Here is a 23,008-nt window from a genome sequence, read left to right as displayed (position 1 = left end):
TATATCAAATGCACTAGGAAGATAAAATTTTGGAGATATTAGTGGCACTAGGAATGCAGTCTTACCATCTACCATGAGAGGGAAAGTGAAAAGAATGCATTTAGTGACAATACAGGACTGAGTCTGATATACTGGGAAACACAGTTAAATGGGTAGGAAAATGAAAAGAAGTCAATGAAGTAAAAACAAACAGAAAAGCTCCAGAAATATAGGAAAAGAACCAACATAATGCCAAGTTCTAACAGTCAAGAGAATGAAAAACTTCAAGGAATAAGTAATTAATAGTAACAAATATTACAGAAGTGTTTTATGACTTTAGAATGATTTCAGTAGACAATATTGAATAATTTTATCTATTACACATATTACACAATAATTTTATCTATTACACATAAGTATGTGCCAAACACTGTCTTAAGTACTTTTACTATTTCAGGTGATCCTGTGTTATGCCCATGATATAAATACTTTTATCCCCATTTTACCAATCTGAAGCCTACCAAATTGGTTTGGGGCATGTATGAGTTCTCATGCCTGAACTTCTTCATTTTACAAAATGTAAATGATAAGAGTATCTATTACATAGGGTTGTTATGAGGATTCATAGTACAACTAATATGTAATTTGCCAGAAGATATATAGATGTAATTATCTGTGTGTGATGCCTAAAAAGTGGCACAACTGGAATTTAAACATCATTATCTAATGGCAGTCTGAGAGGGGATTTGGGGTCAGGACATTGGTTTTATGAGGATGGAAGGAAGGGGAACATGTTTCTAAGCAAGAGAGAAATCCTGCCTCAAGAAAGAGAGTCAAAGACTAGGAGACAGGATTGGTTGACTTTCTCCAGCAGCATGCAGTGCCCAAATGAACAAGCAGAGAATGTGGGCTATAACACCAATTCTGCATTATGATTTGACTACTTGCATGTTATACAACAAGGAATCTAATGTTTGTAAAGTAGTCCAAATGGTCAAGCATGGGTCCAAAGAGGAAAGAGAGGCAAAAGAAGTAGCACGCTGGAGGAACAAAGTGGAAAGATCCTTGGTTCTTAACAAGAATGAAGATCAAGACAGTATGAGAAAGGAAATGACAGGATGCATTATAATCAGGGAACAGGATACTTGAATTTTTTTAAGATTTTAGAATATCAAAATCCTTGATCATCTTTAAATTCAAGGGAATATTACATAATGAGATTACTTTAATCCAACTGACAAAAACAGGCAAAGAAGGGACGATATATAATGTACAAGAATTCATTTAAGACAGCAAAGGGGAAAGGTGATCAAAAAGGAACTCACTAGAGGAAAATAGGACATTCTAGAGAAAGTAGGACTCTGGACCTAAAATGAAAAGAGCAACAATAATGATGTGGAATGTAAGCTCCACAAGGTGGAGAAATGTATTTGTTTTGCTCATTGTTATACCACCACCACATAATCAGATATATTTACTGAAAGAAAAACCAAAAGGTACCCAATTCTCTAAAGGCTTATAACAGGCTTTTCCCCCTTCTTCTTCTCTTTGGTACTAAAGATTGAACCAGAGGTACTTCATCACTGAGCTACATCATCAGTTCTTATTTATTTAATTTTAAGGCAGGGTCTCACTAAGTTGGTTAGATCTACAACAGGCTTTTAGACCTGCTTCTTAGCAAATTAAAGTGGAAAAGAATAGCCCCCTGGTAGGCAGTGAAGATCACATAAGACAGTACCTGATTTCTCTGCTCAGCAGCAGTCAGTTCCTGCTGCAGCAAGTCCACTACCTGAGCACGGCCCGACAGGGCTTCTTCATGCTCTTCAAGCTTCCTCTGCAGCATCTTCAATTTCTGTAAAAACATTTTAGACACAATGTGCTAACAAATGAGCACTATTATTTTTCTACCTTTCAAAATGTCATGTAGTTTTATACATTTCAATTTCTTAATGTAGAAGATGATCAACTAAAGAGGGAACACCAGCATGCCATGCTCCCCATCCAGCAGCAACAAAGAATCTCCAAAATGTCTTCCCAGAGCTCAGACAACCACCGAAGTCAGAAATGAGCAAGTCCCTGAATTATAGAGCCTTCTAATAATTATAGGAAAATGACACATTTTAAAATCCACTTTCAAAATTACATAGTTCATGTCTTGTGCCTAAACAATATTGGTAACATGTATATCTCACCCACCAAAAATAACATTCTCTGCAGGCAAGAACCATTTCTCTTCTAGTTTCATGCACAGGGTAGGCATTTGAAAAATACGTGTTGAATACATGTATGCAAATAATGTTCTACTTAAACAAGTATTATATTCTGAAACTTTACTTAGTGGTACATTCTGAAAGATTGCTTAGAACTTGGAAGAAGTTGCACTCAAAAACAATTAAAATGGATCAAACAACAAGTGCCACTGGAGTGCCTTTCAGTACCGCACTATACTATACACTAAGTGAAAACAAATACCTTTGAGTTAGTAGATGGTGAATTCAAATACAATGAAGTCAATTTTCAAAATTTATTTAAGGAACATTTTAAAAAATACTGATAATAAAGGACTTCACAGTTTCAAAGTACTCCTTTTTGTCTTCAATTTTTTCCAAGTTTAAAATTGACTTCATTGGTTTAAAGATGTGAATCAGGTTTTTAATGCACGAAGGCAGCTGCAATCAGCCAAACCAAAGAAAAACCAAATTTTGACTACCACACATATTCCCCAATTAAACTCTGCTTTGGTGTTCTAACAACCTTATTAGAGGGGTAAATGGCAAAATAAGGGTAGGGAAAATAATGTGCAACAGAAGACAAAGACACCAAAAAGAAGCCAATAAGGAGCACACCAGGACCAAGTGAAGAGCAGTGGGGAGGGGTAGTAGTTGAAATGCGGCTATGATGTCTTGATTAAATGTTAACTGAAATGACAGACATTCTACTGCGTTTGAGCAACACACCTGTTGCATCTCTGTTTCCACATCTGCCTGGGTTACTAACTGAAGAAGCTCATCTTCATGAAGACGAACTTGTGTTTCAAAGCGGGCATCTTTCTCTCGGACCACCTGCTGCATGGAACTCAACTGAAGATACACACCAGAGAAACTATGCAAGTTATACTTCCGAGTATTTCACAAAAAACTTACAGACTACTCTCCAAAGACAGACACTAAGAATTTACAGACAAGTTTTTTTAAAATTCAGTTTTGAATGTCAAAGATGAGAATGCTGGAAGAGAGAAGGGCCTGGTTGTACTTTCAAATGAGAGGAAGCCTAGTATCAAATTCAGAAGTCAGTCTCAATAAAACTCTATTAGAAATTATATTTTCATGGGTGGTAGAAATGTTTTAAACATACAAGTATATTTTTGAAAAGTTCTCAAAGATTAGAACATTAAATATAAAGTTAGACTTCTATTAAACTCTGGATACTTCTTTCAACATCACACTCATGCTCAAAAGTATTCAATGACATTCTCATGCCTTGTAAGTGAAAATTCAATCTAATGTATCTTTTATTCGAGAGTCTCTATAATTAAAAATATAAATTTATCTTTCCAGTCTTATTTTCAAAGACTTGCTTCTACTAAAGAATTCAGTATGCTTCCAAACCCATAACACCTTCGCAAACAGTTATTTCAGATGACATTACTTACAGGCTTCTAGATCATGTTCATTTGGCCTTTAACAGGATGAAGTGGAAATAAATGAATGATTGTGAGCTGCTGGGCATCAGTGTTTTTGTTTGGCTTTAGGCTGTGACGTCTATTCATTCTATGGTTGAGCATGTTGACCAGATCTTAGTTTGCCCATTTTGTCCTTTACCTATTGCTAATTTCTTAGTTGTAAAACCTTAACTGTGGCTCATTTCTTGATAGTTTAACAAAAAACCCTTATGATTTTTGATTATTGAAATTCTGACTTCATTATGAATTTGGAATTCTGTGTTTTAAGCATGCAGGCACTGGAGTCTTTCCCTAGCCAAAGACAGCTAACTATCTTTTCATTAAATGTACTGGATATATATCTTCTCTGAGACTACTCACACTCTTCTCCATGACTAGAATGCCTTTCTCCAGCTCTTATAGAATATTATCTATTCTCATGGTGTTGCTGAAATCCCAACTTTTCTATATAACTTTCCATAACTGTCATGCTCACAATAACATCTTTTACCTCTCAAAATAATTTGTTTGTAATGTTGCTTGCTTTGACATTTATTTGGAATTTCTTACATTATCATAAATCTCTTAATATAGTTATATATCTTGGCTTTCCATAATTTAAGCAAATTATAGGTAAAAACCATGTATTGTATTTCTCCATATGATATGCTATGATATGTGTATGATACTACATAAAAAGGACATAATGAAAGCTAGTAAGATAAAATTAAGGATTTCAGTATATATAATTTTAACAATTTATACAACGACAGGTATTATGGTTTGGATGTGAGGTGTCCCCCAGAAGCTCACGTGTGAGACATGCAAGAAGGTTCAGAGGAGAAATGATTGGGTTTTAAGAATCTTAACCCAATTAGTGATTTAATCCTGAAAGGGATTAACTAAGTGGTAGCTGAAGTGGTAGGGTGTGGCTGGAATTGGGGTGTGGTTTTGGGAATATATTTTATTATCTTCAGAGTGATATCTCTCTCTCTTTCTCTCCCTCTGCTTCTTGATTACCATGATGTGATCTCTCTCTCCCACCATGATGTTCTATCTCACCTCAAGCCCCAAGGAATGGAACCAGCCTTCTATGGACTAAGACCTCAGAAACCATGAGCCCTAAATAAACCTTTTCTCCTCTACAGTTATGCTGGTCGGGTCCTTTAGTCATAGGAGCAATAAAGCTGACTAAAACAATAGACCATTTATAAATAAAAAGGCACCATAATAACAAGTTACCAATATATCTGATGGGTAAGATTAGGTATGTGAAAAAGTACTTCATGGATAGAATGTGTTGAGTCAAAAGCATTCCCAAAGGAAAAATATGGGTGTGGGTGGTCAACTAGAAAATTTAGAAAAATAGAAAGAGTTATGGATGTCAGTCTAAACAGTCAGGTCTTGGTGGCAGAAATAAATAAGATGAATGTCATATACTACTGCTATTTAACAAGGAATCACATACCTACATAACTTTCTTATTACATGCCTACTAAATAACTTTCTGATTTTAATTTACCTTCCCACTAAGATTCTGTTGTATGAAAAGAATGGACCTAATTATTTGTATTTCTTTTGGCTTATTAGTCTTTCTTGAACTTATTATAAAGCCCATTCCTAAGAGACCATGCTATTAAAATCAAGTATCTGGATCTGTGAAACTAATAATCATCAATTAGCCTATGGCAAACACATCAAGGTAAACAACACTTTTTGTGAATTTCTAGTGTTCCCTAATGACATACTTATGTACTTATCTTAATTTCTTCTATTACCACACCCTTCTAATTTCTACTTTTAACACTTTAGCTACTATTCTTTCACCTACTAAAATTTAAAAAATAACTGTCTGAATTGACTTGCAATGTAAGAAATGGTGATGAACTGAAATATCATAACTTTTTATTCTAATAAAGGTACTTCTTCCCCTACCTGTGCAGCTTGCTCTGCCTGTGTCTGGCTGAGCTGGGCTTGCAAAGTGCTAATGAGTTCTTCCTTCTCCTGGAGCTGTTGCTTCATCATTACAAATTCCTCCATTTCTGTAGAACTTTTATCAAACTGAAAATACAGAAGAATTAAAGTATTTATTTAAGCAAAAGGTTTAGCATTCTTAATTCTTTGACCTTCCTTTCTTATTTATCTTAAATGCCTATTATATTTCCTTCTAATTTCCAATTAACACAAAAAAGGAATTGCATTGTGACTTTAAAAAAGAAATTATCAAAAATTATTTGTCAGAAGAAGACAGAAGTGATAGAATTTCAATTTTTCTGCCTCACATAGAAAAAGACAGTAAACTAGACAGCAAAATAAAAAAAATGGATAATATTTACAATAAAATTAGGAAGACAGTTCTACAAACCCTAAAACATAAGGAAGTAAGGATAAACCACTAAAATCTACAAGACCTGCATAGTATTAGAGTTTGCATAACAGAAGATGGAGGCAAAGTGACATCTGATGGCCCTGAGAACAGGAAAACTCCAAAATAGCCAAAAAGTATTGCTGGAATGGACAGCTGGCAAATTTTAGAATAGCAAAGGGCTTTTCCATTCTTCAATCTGAATAAATGCAAGGGGTCCGTCCACAGTAAGGAGGACTAACAGGGCTAAACGAATTTAGCCCCTCTGGTCTCTCAAAACTGACTCATCAGGGCTCCTTTCTAAGACCTAGACATATACTCTGAAGAAAATGTCACTAATGAAATAAAAATTAAGCAAGGCTGGGGAATGCAGCTCAATCACAGAGTGCTTGCCTAGAATGTGTGAGGCCCTGGGTTCAATCCTCAGCACTGCACAAAATATAAAAAAATAAAAATTAAGAATAGGGATAATAGAAACAGAAAAAAGAGAATGGTATAATTCAGCACCAACTAACCTCATAAGGCTATAAAGGAATAAGAAATACAACTAATGTGAAAATTTTTTCTTCTTAATATTTAATTTTAACTAAATTTAAAACTAAAGTATAAATTATTTTTCAATAGTTTTGTTTTGGTATGACTATATTTACTTTATCTGTTGTATAAAATAAGATATTGTTGTGGTGTTGTTCAAGTAACAAGCATACATATACTTGGTATCAATAGAATGATGCGGTTTCAATAGTTTTCTACGCACCTATACAGTATTGTGACATTACATAAGTAATAATTTGAATACTTAATGCAGATAGTTTGGGTAAATAGTTGATACAAAATAAATCACAATTGGTAGTTAAATTAAAATATATACATTTATTATTACTTTAATTATAACTAAATTATTTTTTCTAGTTCAAAAATCAGTATAGTTTAAAATGAAGGCAGACTACTGATGTATATATAATTCATTTGTTTTTATTTCTAAGAAGTATTCCAATGTGTGGATATATTAGAGTTTGTTTCAATATTCACCTGGAGAGGAAAAAGTGAATTGCCTCCAGTATTTTGTATTACAAATAAACCTATTCATATTGGATAGTGCTGATATAGACCAAAGTGAAAGGTGGGGGAAATAAAGTCACAAATCTGAGAAATCTAGTTTTGAACACAACACAAAAAGAACATATGAGCAAAGTCTATTATGTAAGAAAAGTTTTCCTAAAAAAGCCCCCTTCTGAAGGTTCAGGAAAACTAATTTCACCCACACAAAAGGAAATAAAGATCAAGGCCCAAATCCCATATGAAATTAGTATTAAAAAAGGCTAAGGAGAATAATATGCTTACAGGGTGATAAAAAAAGAATATCAGAAGCATGCTCAAAAAACAAGAAGAAATTGCTATCTATTTCAAAAGGAGTTAAAAATTAATAAAATTGTAAAGGACATGAAAGAAAAACATAAATCAGAATTAGAAGGGCTAGGGATATAGCTCAGTGATAAGCCTCTTGCTTCACATGCTCAAAGCCCTGGGTTTGATCCCCAGAATCATAGAACAACAACAAAAAAGAATGAGAAAAACTAAAAAATGAGGTAACCAAACTCATGAAGTTGATATAAAAGAAGAAACCATTCTAGAATAGAAGAAAAAACAAGAAATACAAAATAGATTGCCTTGAGTGAAAAAAAAGAAGCTAGAAAAATTTTAAGGAAGAAAGAGATAAAAAGAAATTGAGAAAAGTGATAAATATTGTAGATAATCAAAGATCAAACACACAAATAACAGAAGTCCTCCAAAAGAAAACCAAGTAAGGGAATACATCTAATACTTCAAACTATATAATTCAAGGAAACTTACGTAATAAATATGGGAACCACATATTCAAATAACATACTAGGTAGATACAAATATCAACTAAGAATGGCAAATACCCAAACATATACTAATAAAATTACTAGACTTGGATGTAAGGGAGGAAAGGAAGGAGTTGGGGAGGGAAGAGAGGAGAGAAGGAGATAGGAAAGCAGGAAGGGATGGGACTGATAGACATATTGATAAATATGTCATATAATAATGCATCCCTTGGGTTTTAGTGATTCATTAACCTTATGATCATGAGGTAACTCACACCCCCTACCTGGGCAGCTTGTTCTGCCTCAGTAAGCTGGGCTTGCAAACTGCTAATTAGTTTCTCCTTCTCCTGGAGTTCATGTTTGATATTTTCCATTTTCATTTCTTCCTCTGTAGAACTTTTGTCATGCTGAAAATGCAACAATGTAATTCATTTAAAATGTAATTCATTTAAAAACATTACAATTTATATATATATATATATGCTCTATTTGCTCTTTACAACTACTAAACTATAATTTTATTAAATTCATGGGAGCAAGAAAAACCTAAAGTAATCTTAGGGTTTTCCAGTTTTAGTATGGCCAAGTAGCTCCTACTAGATCTCCCCTCCCCCAGAGATAAGCTGTAAACTCTGGAAAATATAGAATACATTATAAAGCAGGAAAAGACAGGGAGTTATACTTAGAAGCAGTAGCACTGAGCTTCCCATCTGATAGCTTAAGACTAAGAACAAGTCAGTGCCATGCAGGACTAAACTTAAATAGAAAATCCAATCTTGCTGCCTTGAAAAAATCAAGGCCAGAGTCCAGAAAACTACAGCTGCTATTAAGTGAGGGTTAAAACACCAGAAAAAGGGCCTGTAGGGGAAATCCAAATCTTTCAACAGTCTTTCCTTTAAAAAAAAAAAAAAAAAATCTTTCTTAGACCCAGATTCAATTTCCCCACTGAATCCCCAAATGAACCTAATTCTGCTTACTGCAAGTGCAAAAAATAATTTTACATTTTCTTTCACATTAGTCTAGCATCTGAGGATTGCTTTCATTTTTTCAACTATACGCTCGCTCCTCAGATCATCTGGCTTTGTGTTGAATCCATAATAGTTTTACTATATAAATGTATACTCTGACTGCTAGCACTGCCTGGGACTGCTGGGAATCATTTACTCAACAGGGAAAGGAAATAAAACTGTAAGATGTTGGATGTTTTAGGTCTCAGAGCTAAAAATAAAAGTAATTAAAAATCAAAGTATGAAATAATTTAAAAATCTAAGAGCATGACTGAGGGAAATTGAAGGAAAAAACAATACAAAAGAAAGGTTGGTGCTACGACAGACAGGGAAGGGAACTGTTGGAGGAAAAAACAAAAAGTAAGAAAAGAAGAATGCAGATGAAGAAGTTATTTGAGAAGACTAATAAAAGCTTTAAAATAAGCTTTTGAGAAGTTAAATGAGGTTATCAATTCAGGAAAAGTAATGTCCTCTGAGCATTAGCCCCTGAAAAGAAAAACTAACCAAGGTACTGGGGAGCTAACTAGTGCCCTAAGGGTTATGCCTAGAAAACTAATTAAAACCTTTTCTCCCAAGAACTGAGAACAATGAGAATAAGGACTCAGCTGGTAAATGAATAAAACCAGACAGAAATTAAGAAAATAAGATTTCTTATACAGGGTGAAGGCTGACTGACTCTACAACTACAATGTGCACATGTGACATTCCTGCCACTGAACTCTGCACAAAACTGAAGTTTCCTGTTGTCCACATAGCTGTCTAAATATGAATATCATGAAGGAAAAATATTAAGTACTGGAACAGTAATACTCTATTCCTCAAAAGGGAAACTTTCTTAGGTCCTCTCTGTATTCTCAACTGTAAACTATTTTATGGGTGGCAGCCATAATCATAGAGAGCTTCCTTTACATGGAGTCCAAGGTAATCTGGCTGATTCAGCCCCAAAATCTGTAAAACACTAATCCATCACTCTGTGGCCATATGAGGACATAGAATTTTTCTTTATTAAGTCTTTGAATAAAGGATTTCAGAGTGCAAAAAAATAAACATTAGAGTTAATGTTCTAACTCCTCCAAATTGAACCTACTCCAAAAAGTACTAACTCCTCTCTAAATGTCTCACTTTAATTGTTATCTCTTCCTATTGGCTTTTTTAATTCTCTGAAAGTCTAAGCCACAACTGACATTTCATGTCCATGTTTTCTGTAGGCCTTTCATTCTCCATGTGTGAGCTATAGATAGTCCAGTCAAATTATGTCTTGTCCCCAAAGAAAGGACAGTATTTAATGCTTTTTATTTTACCATTACAAATATTTGTGGTTAGTAAAGATTTCCATACTGAGAAGCTTTCTAGACTCAGAAAAGACATCTAATACCCAGTACCCATACCTTGGAGAATGACTCTTTTGACTGAGATTCTGGAGACTGAACAGTTCCTCCTTGTGCCTTCATTTCTTCTATGTGTTTATTCAAAGCAGTTAATTTTGCTTTTGCATGAAGTTTGATTTTTTTAATTTTGTCATCAGCAGTTTTTCTTTCCTCCTGCCAAAAAACAATAATGATAAATGCATGAATGTTTATTCTCCATAAATATTTATCTAGCACACAACAAAAGTTATTTTACTAGACATCACATTACAGTATTAATAAGAAACAAATTCTCTAGATTATTAAGTGAATGCTATATCTGTCCTTTGGCAAATACTCTAAGAACAAATGCAGTAGTACCTGTAGAGCTTCATCCTTCTGCTGCAGTTGAATATCCTTCTGTCTAATACTTTCTTTTAGCTCCACCACCAACTGTTCTGCATAAGCCAGTCGCTCCAAAACATCCTCTTCTGTTCTACTATTAAATTCCATGTCCAATTCCTGAGGTACTTCCTGATGTTTAGGAAAAAGTTGCCATTACATCAGGGAAAAGGTATTAATTTCCAAACAGGAATTCCTTCATTCCAGGAATTTCATCTTATCCTTTGCCCAACTCATATCCTTTGAAATTCAAGACTCTTTATAACTAAGCCAAAAGCACTTACAGCCATTACAATATATTGAGTATTTTATTGACGAAGTATTAACCTAATTTTACTGCTATGGTTTGGATATTCATATCCCCCCCTCCAACTCCTGTGTTAATGCAGAATGTTTGGGGACAAAGATTGGATTGTGAGAGCTATAACCTAATCTGTTCAGCCTAGTTTGAATGGACTAACTGTATGGTAACTTGAGGCAGGTGGGGCAGGGCTGGAGGAGGGGATTCACTAGGGGCATGCCCTGCAAGGATTTATGTACCCTGCAGTCACTTCCCTTTTATCTTTTTCTGCTTCCTGGATGCCATGAATTGAACAGAGCCCTTCTGCCCTCACCTTTGTCCAAGAGCAATGGATTTGGCTCACCATGGCCTAAACCTCTGAAATCATGAGCCAAAATAAACTTTCCCCTCTCTACACTGTTCTTTCAAAAAAAATTTATATATATATAAATATATATTTATTTATTTATTTATAAATATATTTATAATTAAATATATTATAATTAAATATATATTAAATAAATTAAACATATATTATATAAATATATAATATATATTAAATATATTATAATTAAATATATTTATTATATATAAAAATTTATATATATATATAAATTATATATATATTAGTTATAGTTGCATGCCATACCTTTATTTTATTTATTTTTATGTGGTGCTGAGGATCAAACCTAAGGTCCTCACACATGCTAGGCAAATGCTCTACCACTGAGCCACAATCTCAGCCCCCTCTACATTGTTTTTGTTGGGTATTTTGGTCACAGTGATGAAAAGATGACTAACACTATTACCAAAGAGAACAATAAAGGAAAATAAAGATCACAAACTATAAAGTGGAAGAGCCCATAATTTTAAATTAAGAGGCTTAGTTGAATAAAATTCTCTTAATCACTAGGCATTATTCCTTGTCTTTTCAGAAAACTAATTGACCTCTTTTAGTTCCTTCAGAAAATAAAAATAAAATATAGGAAAAGTGGTAGATTAATTTATACAAGCAAAGAGATAGTCTCAAACCCAAACCTTTTTAATGTGTCATTTAAACATTTTCTATAATATACATATATACCCAAGGAGGAGGAAGCCTTAAAACAATCTGGCACTAAACAAGTCCAGAGAGACAAATGAGAAAGATGTTTCAAATCTCATCTAGGACTTGGGTTTCCACCCCTGTGGCTCTTAAGCTATAAATTTGTAGTAGAAAGATCATTTACAGAGTTTTAAAATTTTCCTTAATCCTTGTTTCCACTTTGCATAAAGAAAGCTACTCACACACTTCTATCTTAAATTATTTTTCTCAGAAGAACATGGAACATGTCTGGCATCAGTTTAATTTAGAACAAAGCTACTCACAGGGTCTAAGGGAGCCCTCATATTCTGATCAGAGTCATCTCCTGATAATTCATGCAAAACAACATTTGCTAATCCCGATAAACGGCTTAGCATTTCTGCAGAAAAAGGAAAAGAAAACATAATAATCAATAAAACGAACAAGGCTTCACCTATATTGGTAACTATATCACTAATATGAAAACTATGCAGGTGATATATATATTAGACACAGTATGTAACCTGATGATTTCTTCAAAAGGTCATTTGAGTGTGTACAGTATAGTGGCACAGTGGCAACAACACAGAGATTATAAACACTATAACTAATTAATATCATTTTTAAAAATACAATACAAGAACATAATCCTTAAATAATAGTACATAATTGTTAAGTACATCTTAAAGGGAATCTTTAATGTCATTCCTCTCACCACAGTTTCAATTATAAAGATGAATTTCTTAGTCTTCCTTCCTCTGCCAGACTGTAATCCTCCCCTACTTTTTTAAGCCTTGTGACTCATAAATTTTTTTCCTTTTCATGTGACCCCATGAACCCCATGCTTTCATTAAACTTTCCTGATGAACCATGTAATTTCATTAAAAGTTAAATATAATCATTGTTCAAAATGTATATAGTATTAAATGCACATATTAGAAAATAAGGAAGAAGTAATAACCTATGCTTCTATGTTTCTTCTCTAGTCAACTAGAAAAAGAGTAAAATAAAACCAATACAAGCAGGAAATGAGAAATAAAAAATTGAGATTAAAGTAGAGATTAATAAAACTGAAAATAGTAAAATAGAGGAAATTGATAAAACCAAAAATGTAGCTCTTTGAAAAGATTAACAAAGATGTTAAAGTTCTAGTCAGTCTCATTAAGAAAAAAAAGGACAAATTATTGACATCATAAATGAAGACAAAATACCACTAGTAATCTAACATTCAAAGAAAATAGCATTCATAAATTCAAAGTAGATGAACTAAGCCAATTCTTTGAAAGACACAAACTACCAAAATTCAAGAAGAGAGAACCTGAACATACATAGACAGATGTGTATGGGTGCATGTGTGTATAAATAAAATATACAGGGAAATTATAAAAAAAAACTGGGGAGTTTGTAAACAGCATATGCAAAACAAAGAAGAAAAAACTCTTTAAAACTTTTTAATAAGGTGGCGGTAATTGTATTAACATTGTTATGTGGAATGTGGGATTCAAGCAAATAGTAATTACAGGCATACTAATTCTATTATCATAATTTCAGTATGAAAAAAGAAGATACAGAAGTTCAGAAGAAACTGAAGTCCCAGACTACTGATCTTGACTATAAAGTATTAGTATGAACTTATATTTTCCTAGTTCTGACTAGTTATAAGAATTATAATGATAAAATGAGAAGCAATACCATTACCATTACAAAAAATTGTTTTTTAAATAGGAGGGCTTCTTAGAGAAATGGCTGATTCCTGTTCTAAATTGGGAAATATACAAAATGAGCCTGAAACATATTGTTACACAAGTTAGCAAGGAAGCTATCAAAGACTACTACACTCACATCAAAAAGATCCAGGAGTTAAAAGGCCCACGTTCCCACTGGCTAAAAGAACAATCTGAATTTATCTAAGAATAAGAAATGCTGAGCTGTGTACATAATTCAGTGGTAGAACACTTGCTTGTCATGCACAAAGCCCTGTGTTCAATCCCCAGCACCACCAAATAAAAAAATAAAGGAACTCATTTAAAAAAATATTAAGAATTAACAACAGATTGAAATCCACAAAAAAAAACTTTTGAGTTCAAATGGGAATAAACTAACTAGTCACCATCTGAACCAATTATCTTCAAAACTAATATAAAAATTTATTTTGTGTTTCCTACTTGAACTTTTTGAGGACACAAACAGCTGATGTGAGGATGCATTTCCTTATAAAACTATTTCATCTAATAAAAGAAATAATCTATTTTAATATTCACATACCCTAGTGAACCCACAGATTTATACAGCATCAACAGATTGACACTAATCTGTAGGAAAGGCAGAGAACAGAGAAATAGGCTGAACTACCCAATGAATGTGCAATTCCTAGACTGGAAAACTCCCTAAGTTCTTCAACAGTAAGGAAAAGACTTAAACAAAATATCAAATTTCAAAAAGGTGACATTTACATTTGGGTAATAAAACTATAAAGAAATCACAAGGAAGTGATTACCTTTGGAAGGGAAGAGAGTGGGAATGGGCACATAGGTCAGTCTATGGGATGATGTGCAAAGTCGTATTTTTACCTGGTGATTATGACAAGAACATTCACCTTAAAGTAACTCATTATGCCATAGGTATTTTGTGGTGTGGCTTTCCATATCTGGATTTTATTTTTAAATGAGAAGGGTTTTTTTAAGAAAAAATAATTAATAATTAACTATTTGTTAAGCAATTATGTTAAGAAGCATCCATAGGGAGTTTCTTTAGTTTATTTTTGATTGACATATAATATTTTTTACAACTTGTAAGATACACTATTATGTTTTGATTCATGTATACATTTAGTAATGATTAACTCATAGAACATAGCATATTCATAAGGGAATTTCTAGACTGAACCCGGGGCTTTTTGTTACATGTCCCAAAGTGACTGGATGGTCTCCAGCACCTTCAGTTCAGATTCCCTGACCAATCCCTCTATTCCCTCGTCTATCACAAACCTTCTGTTCATACCCATACTTTTCTTCTCTAAGTACCCTAGACCCTATTGCTACCACTATTACTTTTAGAACTAAACAGAAAAGTAGTGAAATTTCAGACCATGTTTCTCAACTATTTTTAAGCCATATCCATTTCAAAGAAATGTAAAACTTATCACCTTTGCAAATGTGTGCACACACCCACCCACCCAAGGCGGCAGGCCTTAAAATCAAACCTTATGCATATTACAATTAGAAAATTTGTGACATATCTTGTTTTATGTAATGTCTATTGTGAAATTATGATTTAAATTTTTTCCAATTATGCAGAAATATATTTTCATATAAAATTAAGATCCTAAGGGCTGGGTTGTGGCTCAGCGGTAGAGCTCTCGCCTAGCAAGTGCGAGGCCCTTGGTTCAATCCTCAGCACCACATAAAAGTAAATAAATAAAGGTATTGTGTCCAACTACAACTAAAAAATAAATATTAAAAAAAAAGAACATGAATATTTTCTGAACTATAATTTTCCTCCTTTCTCCCCTATACCACTACCATACATGAGATTCTGATTCATCTTTCCTAGGAGGCTGTGTTTTACTGGCATCCTACTGAAAATCATTACATGCAAAGGATACATTCACATGAAAACAGGATAACAAAAATATTAATGGCAATAATTATTGAGAAATATTTATTTTATTGCAAAGTAAATAGACTATATATTTTATATCATGCCAATGCTAGGTTTCTATAAAACACTTGGGTGAATTAAACAATCCCTCAAAGTCCATGTAGTCTGCACCTTCCACAAACTCAGCCACTGTATGTTGAAATGGTACTGAGAATTAAATAAAGCATTATTTTTCTAAAGCCTTCACTGTTTATCAGCAATTACTACTTTTAACATAGTTATCCAATGTGTAAGGTTATGGTAGGAATTATAAAAATAAAAGGAATATCAAGCATGTCCTCAACAACAGAGAACATAATTAAGTTGAAAAAATAAGCAAAATAACTGAAGACAGGACATATGACCCTGTGTGTACATACCTATGTGCCACTTGCTATGGAATTTAAGTCACATTCCCACAGAAACAACACAGAAAATGGTTCGATTTACATTGAGGTCACTCCTCAGACTCATTTCATGAATTTTTAGTTGTACCTCTGTAGTTTTTCTGAACTCATTTTCAAAGTGATTCTCAACCAGGATAAAGAGCTAAGAGGAAGGTAAAGAAGGTAGTGCTATGCAGCTAGAAAAAGCACACTCAATATTATAATTAGACAATTAGAAAACTAAAAACTTTTTTTCATAATTCAAAATTCAAAGAGTCACTATTTTTTATTAAACAAATTTAGAAGTAAATGATAGCAATATGAATACACGGCACTATTCATCAAGCATTTCTCCAATTGCTTTACATATATAACCTATTTTTCCTCATTATTTAACTCATTTTATTCTTATAACGACTCTCTTAAGGAGATACTATCATTGTCCCTAATTTTAAGGTGAATGAACTAAAGCACAGGGAAATTAATTTGCCCAGTCACAGCTCTGCAAAGTTTCTTGGCTAACTGGCTAATAGAGGTACACAAAAGTCATTCCATTTTTTGAGTAACCTCAGCACCCAATATTCTTCACCAAGGCTGAAAAACAGGGATAATGGCATGAGGGCACCATGTTTATTCTTTTTCTTCTCTTCTTCTTTTTATTTATTATTGCAGTACTGGGAAATTAAACCCAAGTCCTTGGGCATGCTACACAAACATTCTACCACTGAGCTACATCCCCAGTCCTTTTTATTTTAAGAATAATAGGTGATTTTTTTAGCATGTTATATGATTCATAATAATATGGCCCCCCAAATTCCATATTGTTTATACCACAGACAGGATCATACAAGGACACTACACATACATACACACGCACACACACACACACACACAAACACACACACACACGAAGATGTTCATTAGAGCAGTGTTTGATAGCTAATGACTGAAAACAATCTAAATCTCTGTCACCAGGACAGCTGTTTCTACAAGGGAAAGCCATTTGAAATAGAGCTATTTTTATACTTATGCATATTGAAAATGCCTAATACAGGTTAAGTATCCCTTATCCAAAAATGCCTAAGATCAGAAATGTGTCAGATTTTGAATGGTTTTGAATTTTGGATTATTTGCATATACATAATTAGATATCTTGTCTATCTCAAGTCTTGTCTATCTCAAGTCTAAACACAATGTTCAATCTTGGGGATAGAACTCAAGTCTAAACACAATGTTCATTTTTGTCATATATACCTTATAATCAGAGTTTGAAGATAATTTTACACAATATTTTTAATAATTTTGTGCATGAAATGAAAATGCATGGTATAGAGTTTTCCACTTGTGGCATCATGTCCTAGTGCTCACAGTTTCAGATTTTTGATCATTTCTGATTTTCAGATTAGGAATACTCCAACTAAATATGGTATTAAGTGGCAAAAAAAGGATATAGAATAGAATGTGCATTGTGGTTCACATGAAAGGAGGTATATATTATATGTATGCTTCACTATGACCAGAAAATTTCTTAAAGATAATCAAGAAATTGTTCTGGTTAGTGGGGAATGAAGAAGAAAATAAATAGAGGTTTGTTTGTTTTACATTATATCCTTTGGTACTGAAGTATACATAAATGATTTTTTTTAGTTTTTATTTATTTATTTATTTTTAAATTTTTATTGTTGGTTACATAAATGATTTTAAAATATCTTAATTAAAAACAGTATGGTAGAGCCTAATCTCTACTTTCGTAAAGGTTCTTGACAATAGACTAGTTACTATGTAATGACTATTGGTGAGCTGTGTCCATTCCAAATAATTTATTCCTAATAGTAGTTAACCTAGAGAAATTAATGATTTATTTTATAAACAATGTAATATCAACATCCCCTAATCAATCCATTAACCCAAAGGAGGGAAAAGAGCAGGGGGCTTTAAACATCAAGTAAAAGTTATAGGAAAAGAAGAAAGAGATCTAAAGATGATTATTTTTAGGAAGGGACTCATGGAGGTTCCCCTCACTATGGAGATCCTCAGGTGCAAACAACCTTGAAAAAACAAGGCATCGGCTCATCTCTCTTAGCAACCCTTTAGCATTGGAAGATCGTTCGACTGACCATTTTCCGTTTGTATGCAGAGTTCCAATATGATCTTCAAATTGAGTTGGGAGTGTTCTACCATTTTAAAAAAATCAATCTTTTAAATTTATATTTTTGTATGTTTTATAACAGACGTGTTATATTTATATTAGCAGTCACGTTAGCCACAAGAAGTATACAATATTTGGGGGAAAACCATGCTCAAAATTGGCAAGAGCTTGGGCTGGGGTTGTGGCTCAGTGGTAGAGTGCTGGCCTGGTATGTGTGTGAGGCACTGGGTTCGATCCTCAGCATCACATATAAACAAATAAAGGTCCATGGACAACTTAAAAAAAAAAAATGGCAAAGCTCTACCACTGGGCTACACACCAGCCCACAATTTTTAAGTACTCTTTTAACACTGTATCTATTTCATGACTAAATCCTCCCCTTTTTCCAACAGAGTATTTCCTGGATTTGATCCTTCATAGTCATTCTGACTATCCAATGTTATTAATTTATGGCTTCTGGAAAGGCAGCCAGCAATTCTGTTAAGTTCTCCACTGCCATCTTGCATAGAACTGTAAACGGGTCCCTTTTACATTTGGACAGCTTCCAACTATCTCCAAAAGTGAAAGCGCTTGCCCACGATTTTTAAATACCTCTGTCCCATTCTTAAAGTGCTCTCTCCCCATAGACGAACTGGAGCCCTTTAAATAAGTCAGAGAAACATATTCACCAGTTGTCAAGGAACTCAACCCTCGCGTTCCTACGTGTGTTACCCACAATAAACATAGTCCACGCAACCAAATCAAGTTCTTTTCCTCCAGAATTCTTTTTTAAGTCCCCTTTCCTCCAACTGCCTGCCACCTGATTCCTGGGGTTTTAGCATTGAGAGAATCACAGGGATCCCTTTCGTCTCATCTCTCTAGCAACCCTTTAGCATTAGAGGGATCGTTCGACCGTGTTGCGTTTGTATGCCGAGTTCCAACGTTTCTTTGATCTCCGGCCTTGAGACCAGCCTCCCCTTAGGGACACTAAGTTTGTTTAGGACCAGGATGCGAGGGCCCCTGGCAGGTTCTCTCCGATATAAGTTGTTGCGTACCGAGGCCGACTAAAGCGGGCCGCTCAGGAGAGAGGGCCCGGAGGACAGGACTGATCCGGGAGCCCTTCCCTGTCGCTCCCAGAGGAGAAAGGTCCTGAGAAAGAGGCAGACCGCGAGTACGTGCTGCGATGCCGCGCAGAGCGAAGCCAAAACCCTCGGCGGGGCCCACAGGAATGAGCGCTTCTAGAACTAGACCTGGTAGGTGAAGGGAGGCGGGTGAAGAGCTGGACCCAGAGTGAATCCGGGAGAGGCGGGGCAGGGAAAGGACTCGACTGTGGCTGCTCCGAAAGTCCCCACGGCCTGTGTGGCAGAGGTGACCGTTACAGCACTCGAGGAGGGGAGGTGTTGGGGAGCGTCACCCACTCACCTAGAAGCGACTGAGATGGGGGGCTCCAGCGGCCCCCCTCCCAATCTAAGCCACGTCAGCTCGGAAACACCATCCACCGACACCTACCACCGCCGCGCCCCACCAGGGACTGAGCCACTAGCTGAAGGGACGGAAAATAAGATTAGGACGTCGACCAATCAGAGCTATCGTCAGAGCGTTACCAGGGAGACCAGGCACGCCTTGTTTGTAACTAAACCCGTCAACAATGACAGCAGCCAATCAACGCTCGGAAACTCCTCCGCTTCCCCAAAGAAACAGCTAATGGACTTTAAGGGCTGGGGGAGGGGCGGGATCAAAGGCGAGCGCGTGTCCCGGAAGAAGATGGGGGAAAGGCCGGAAAGGCAGAGAGGGAGGGCTTTCCAGAAAGGTCAGGAGTTACCGGTGTGTGGTGAATGTTACGGTGGCCTCTCGTTCCTCCGCCGGGTTGGGTGTTACTGACTAGACTAAGGTTTAGGTTTCTTTCGAGAATTTGGACTGAGGTTACCAGCTGCGGTCAGATTGTTGAATGAGCAAGGAAAAGGGAGTGGGGTTATGGGTTTTGCTGGAGTCGTAAAATAGTGAAGTCGGAAAGTTGGTCTTCTAGTGTGACCTTTTCACTTTGCAATGAAAAATGAGAATCGGAGAAGTGACATACATACCCCAAAACAAACGGCGACCAGGACCTGGCGTTAATATGAAAGAAGATTGGCGGCATCTCTAAGGGCATAAGTGTGAAAAGTGAAGAATATTGAATAGTATGAAGGTGCCTCTGGAGTAAGTGGCGCTTCAGCAGTTCTTTGTAAACAGTGGTATTTGAGGGTTCAGACTCTGGAGTGTGAATTAATGAGGAGCTCCAGCCAGAGACCGGAATCACTCAGGCTCTGTTTTAGGCTCCTCGGTAAAACGGTTAGGGAGACCAGCCAGCTTCCACTGATCTGTCATTTTAGGCACTTTGTTCATAGTCAGAATAATATTAGTTTGAATCTATTAAATTTTACTGTGTACCAGATATTTAGCTCATTTTATGTGCATCCTCATCCCTTTGAGGTTCAAACATCAGTCCATTAAGTCCTTGCCTTGGCCACCCATCTAAAATTGTAGTCCACTATAGTGATGGAACTTTTTTTTTTTGAGGGAGGGGGCTGCTTTTTTTCCTCCAAGCATTTTATCTAATGTACTATCTATTAATCTTACTTTCTCCTCACTAGATAATTAGTTCCAAGAATGGATTTTTGTCTCTTTTTTGATCTCAGCTACATCTCCAGGTCCCAGAATAATATAGAGGCAAGACACTCAGTAAAGTATACATGATTATTCTCATTTTAGACATGATACAATAAAACTTCAAAAGGTTAAGTAATTTGCACAGGGTCATATAGTGAGGGACAGAACCAGAATTTGAAGTAGTTACTCAATGCCAGAACACTGGAGCACTTCTATTAATACATTATATTCTCAAATTCCTGATTGTATGGACCTAGCAAAGTCCTGTCCTAGATGGGTTCAACCTCCTTTGGGGTACAGAATGCTACTGGGACATCAGACCATGTCAGTATCATCAGTAGTATCAGTGTCATGACCACTAACATCCCAACTTCACTTCATATCCTCAGGACACTGCCAAATCCTTGGTGTGTCTTCTATTCCTCTCCCACTTCTCACAGCAGTTAATTGAAATTTTGACATCCTTGTCAATCTTCAACCCCTTACCTACTCCTCACATTCCCAAAAGAGGAACTTTCTTCTACATGGAAAACAAAGCCATTACATGTTTATTAACTCCTCCCTTACACAAACATTACCTTTCTGTTTACTTACTTGATTCCACATTTAGCTTCAGAATGGATCTTTCAGTTTTAAAAAGAATGAAACTTCATCACAGGAGAAGAGAATAGAAAAATATATCTGTTAGGTCTTCTTATGGCCCTGTCTTTTATTCTTTAGTGAGCACAGGTCACTCAGAATTACAGGAGACTCTGGGGAATGAAGGAAGATGGGATGGAAAAGTTAAAGAGCTGAGCTTTTTTCAAGGAGCACTGAATGATTATAAATAATATATAATGAAATTTAACCAAAGACTCTTGAGATTGAGATGATAAAAGACAATAGGAGTTAATCCTGAGAAAATAAGAGTGTAAAGAAGAGTAAAGGCATATGGAGCAGCATGTGCACAGTCTGACTAAGAAACTTGATATGAGTGAGCTGATATACAAAGAGCAGGTCATAAAATGGCATGTACAATTTTATGCTACGTGTTTTTATTTTAGTCTGAAATTACAAAATTCTACAGTCATTTATGTGTTCCTTAGAGAGTGACCGTTCCCCTAATTTGAAGTGCAGTTGGGCTCTTAGTGTCGATAGTCGTGTGCTACATCTTGGATCTGGAATGTCCCCCAAAGGCCCATGTTTTAAAGGAAGTTGCAGAAACATCAGGAGGTAGGGTCTGGTGGGAAGTCTTCAGGTCATTGGGGTTATGCCTTAAAGAGGAAAGTGGGACATCCTCACCACTTCCTTTTTTTCTTTTTTGAGTTCCATGAGATGAGTGACTTTGCTCTGTCACATCTCCCCATGATGTGCTTTCTCCCAGCAGGCCCAGAAGCAATGAGGCCAACACACCATGATCTGAAACTTAAAAAAAGTGAGCTGAAATAAACCTTTCCCCTTTATAAGTTTATCTAAGATATTTGTTTAGTGATGAAAAGCTAATTAACACACTCTACCATGGAACCACTTGATTTCCAACCTTGGCTTTGCTCCTCTTTGTCTTCATAAGGCCTTGTCAGGTTCCCTGGAAAAGCAAATACCTGTCCTTTGGAAGTGTGTTTTAGTATGGGATGCTATAACAAGTACCACAGTCTACATGGGTTATAAACAACAAAATTTATTTCTCCGTTGAGACTGGGGAGTCCAAGCCCAAGGCACTGGTCTTGTCTCAGGGACAACTTCCTGGTTCATAGATATTGTCTTCTCACTGCCTCCTCATGTGGTTAAAGAGACAAGGGAGCACTCTGGTGTCTCTTTTGTAAGAGCAATTAATTCCATTTATGAAGGCTGTGACTTCATAACGTGATCATTTACCAAAGGCCCCAACTCATGAATTTCAAGAGGACACCAACATTCAATCTAGAAACAAAGCCCCCAAAGCAGTTGCCTGTAAAATAGTCTGTTTTGTACACTTTCCTTCAGGACATTAATAATTTTTAAATTTGTTCTTTTTATTTATAGATAACAGTAGAATGTATTTTGACATATCATACATACATGGAATATAACTTCCCATTCTTGTCGTTAGATATAATGAGGAATTATACTGGTTTGTATTCATACATGAACATAGAGAAGTTATGTCTGATTCATTCTACTGTCTTTCCCATTCCCATCCTCCTCTTTTCCTCCCCACTCCAAAAGCCTTTGGATTTTTGGGACTGGCTTATTTCGCTTAGTATGATATTCTCCAGTTCCATCCATTTGCCAGCAAAT

General features: G+C 35.4%; 1 protein-coding gene across 1 annotated transcript in view; it reads right to left on the bottom strand.

Annotated features, from left to right (window-relative positions):
- Positions 1-19,617, bottom strand: part of Golgb1 (golgin B1) — a 77,133-nt gene extending 57,516 nt beyond the window's left edge. Inside the window, exons 1-8 of the mRNA XM_076868888.2 lie at positions 19,529-19,617; positions 12,259-12,353; positions 10,590-10,742; positions 10,251-10,403; positions 8,140-8,262; positions 5,576-5,701; positions 2,937-3,059; positions 1,718-1,831 (exon numbers count right to left, since the gene is read on the bottom strand). Coding sequence (XP_076725003.2) covers positions 1,718-1,831; positions 2,937-3,059; positions 5,576-5,701; positions 8,140-8,262; positions 10,251-10,403; positions 10,590-10,742; positions 12,259-12,351 — 885 coding nt within the window. The 5' untranslated portion in view covers positions 12,352-12,353; positions 19,529-19,617. The remainder of the gene's footprint in view (positions 1-1,717; positions 1,832-2,936; positions 3,060-5,575; positions 5,702-8,139; positions 8,263-10,250; positions 10,404-10,589; positions 10,743-12,258; positions 12,354-19,528) is intronic.
- Between the last annotated feature and the right edge of the window lie 3,391 nt (positions 19,618-23,008).

This window comes from Callospermophilus lateralis, chromosome 10 (genome assembly GCF_048772815.1).
Source record: "Callospermophilus lateralis isolate mCalLat2 chromosome 10, mCalLat2.hap1, whole genome shotgun sequence".
Taxonomy (NCBI): Eukaryota; Metazoa; Chordata; class Mammalia; order Rodentia; family Sciuridae; genus Callospermophilus; species Callospermophilus lateralis.
Note: the sequence above shows the minus strand (reverse complement) of the source record. Positions and strands in the feature narration are given on the sequence as shown.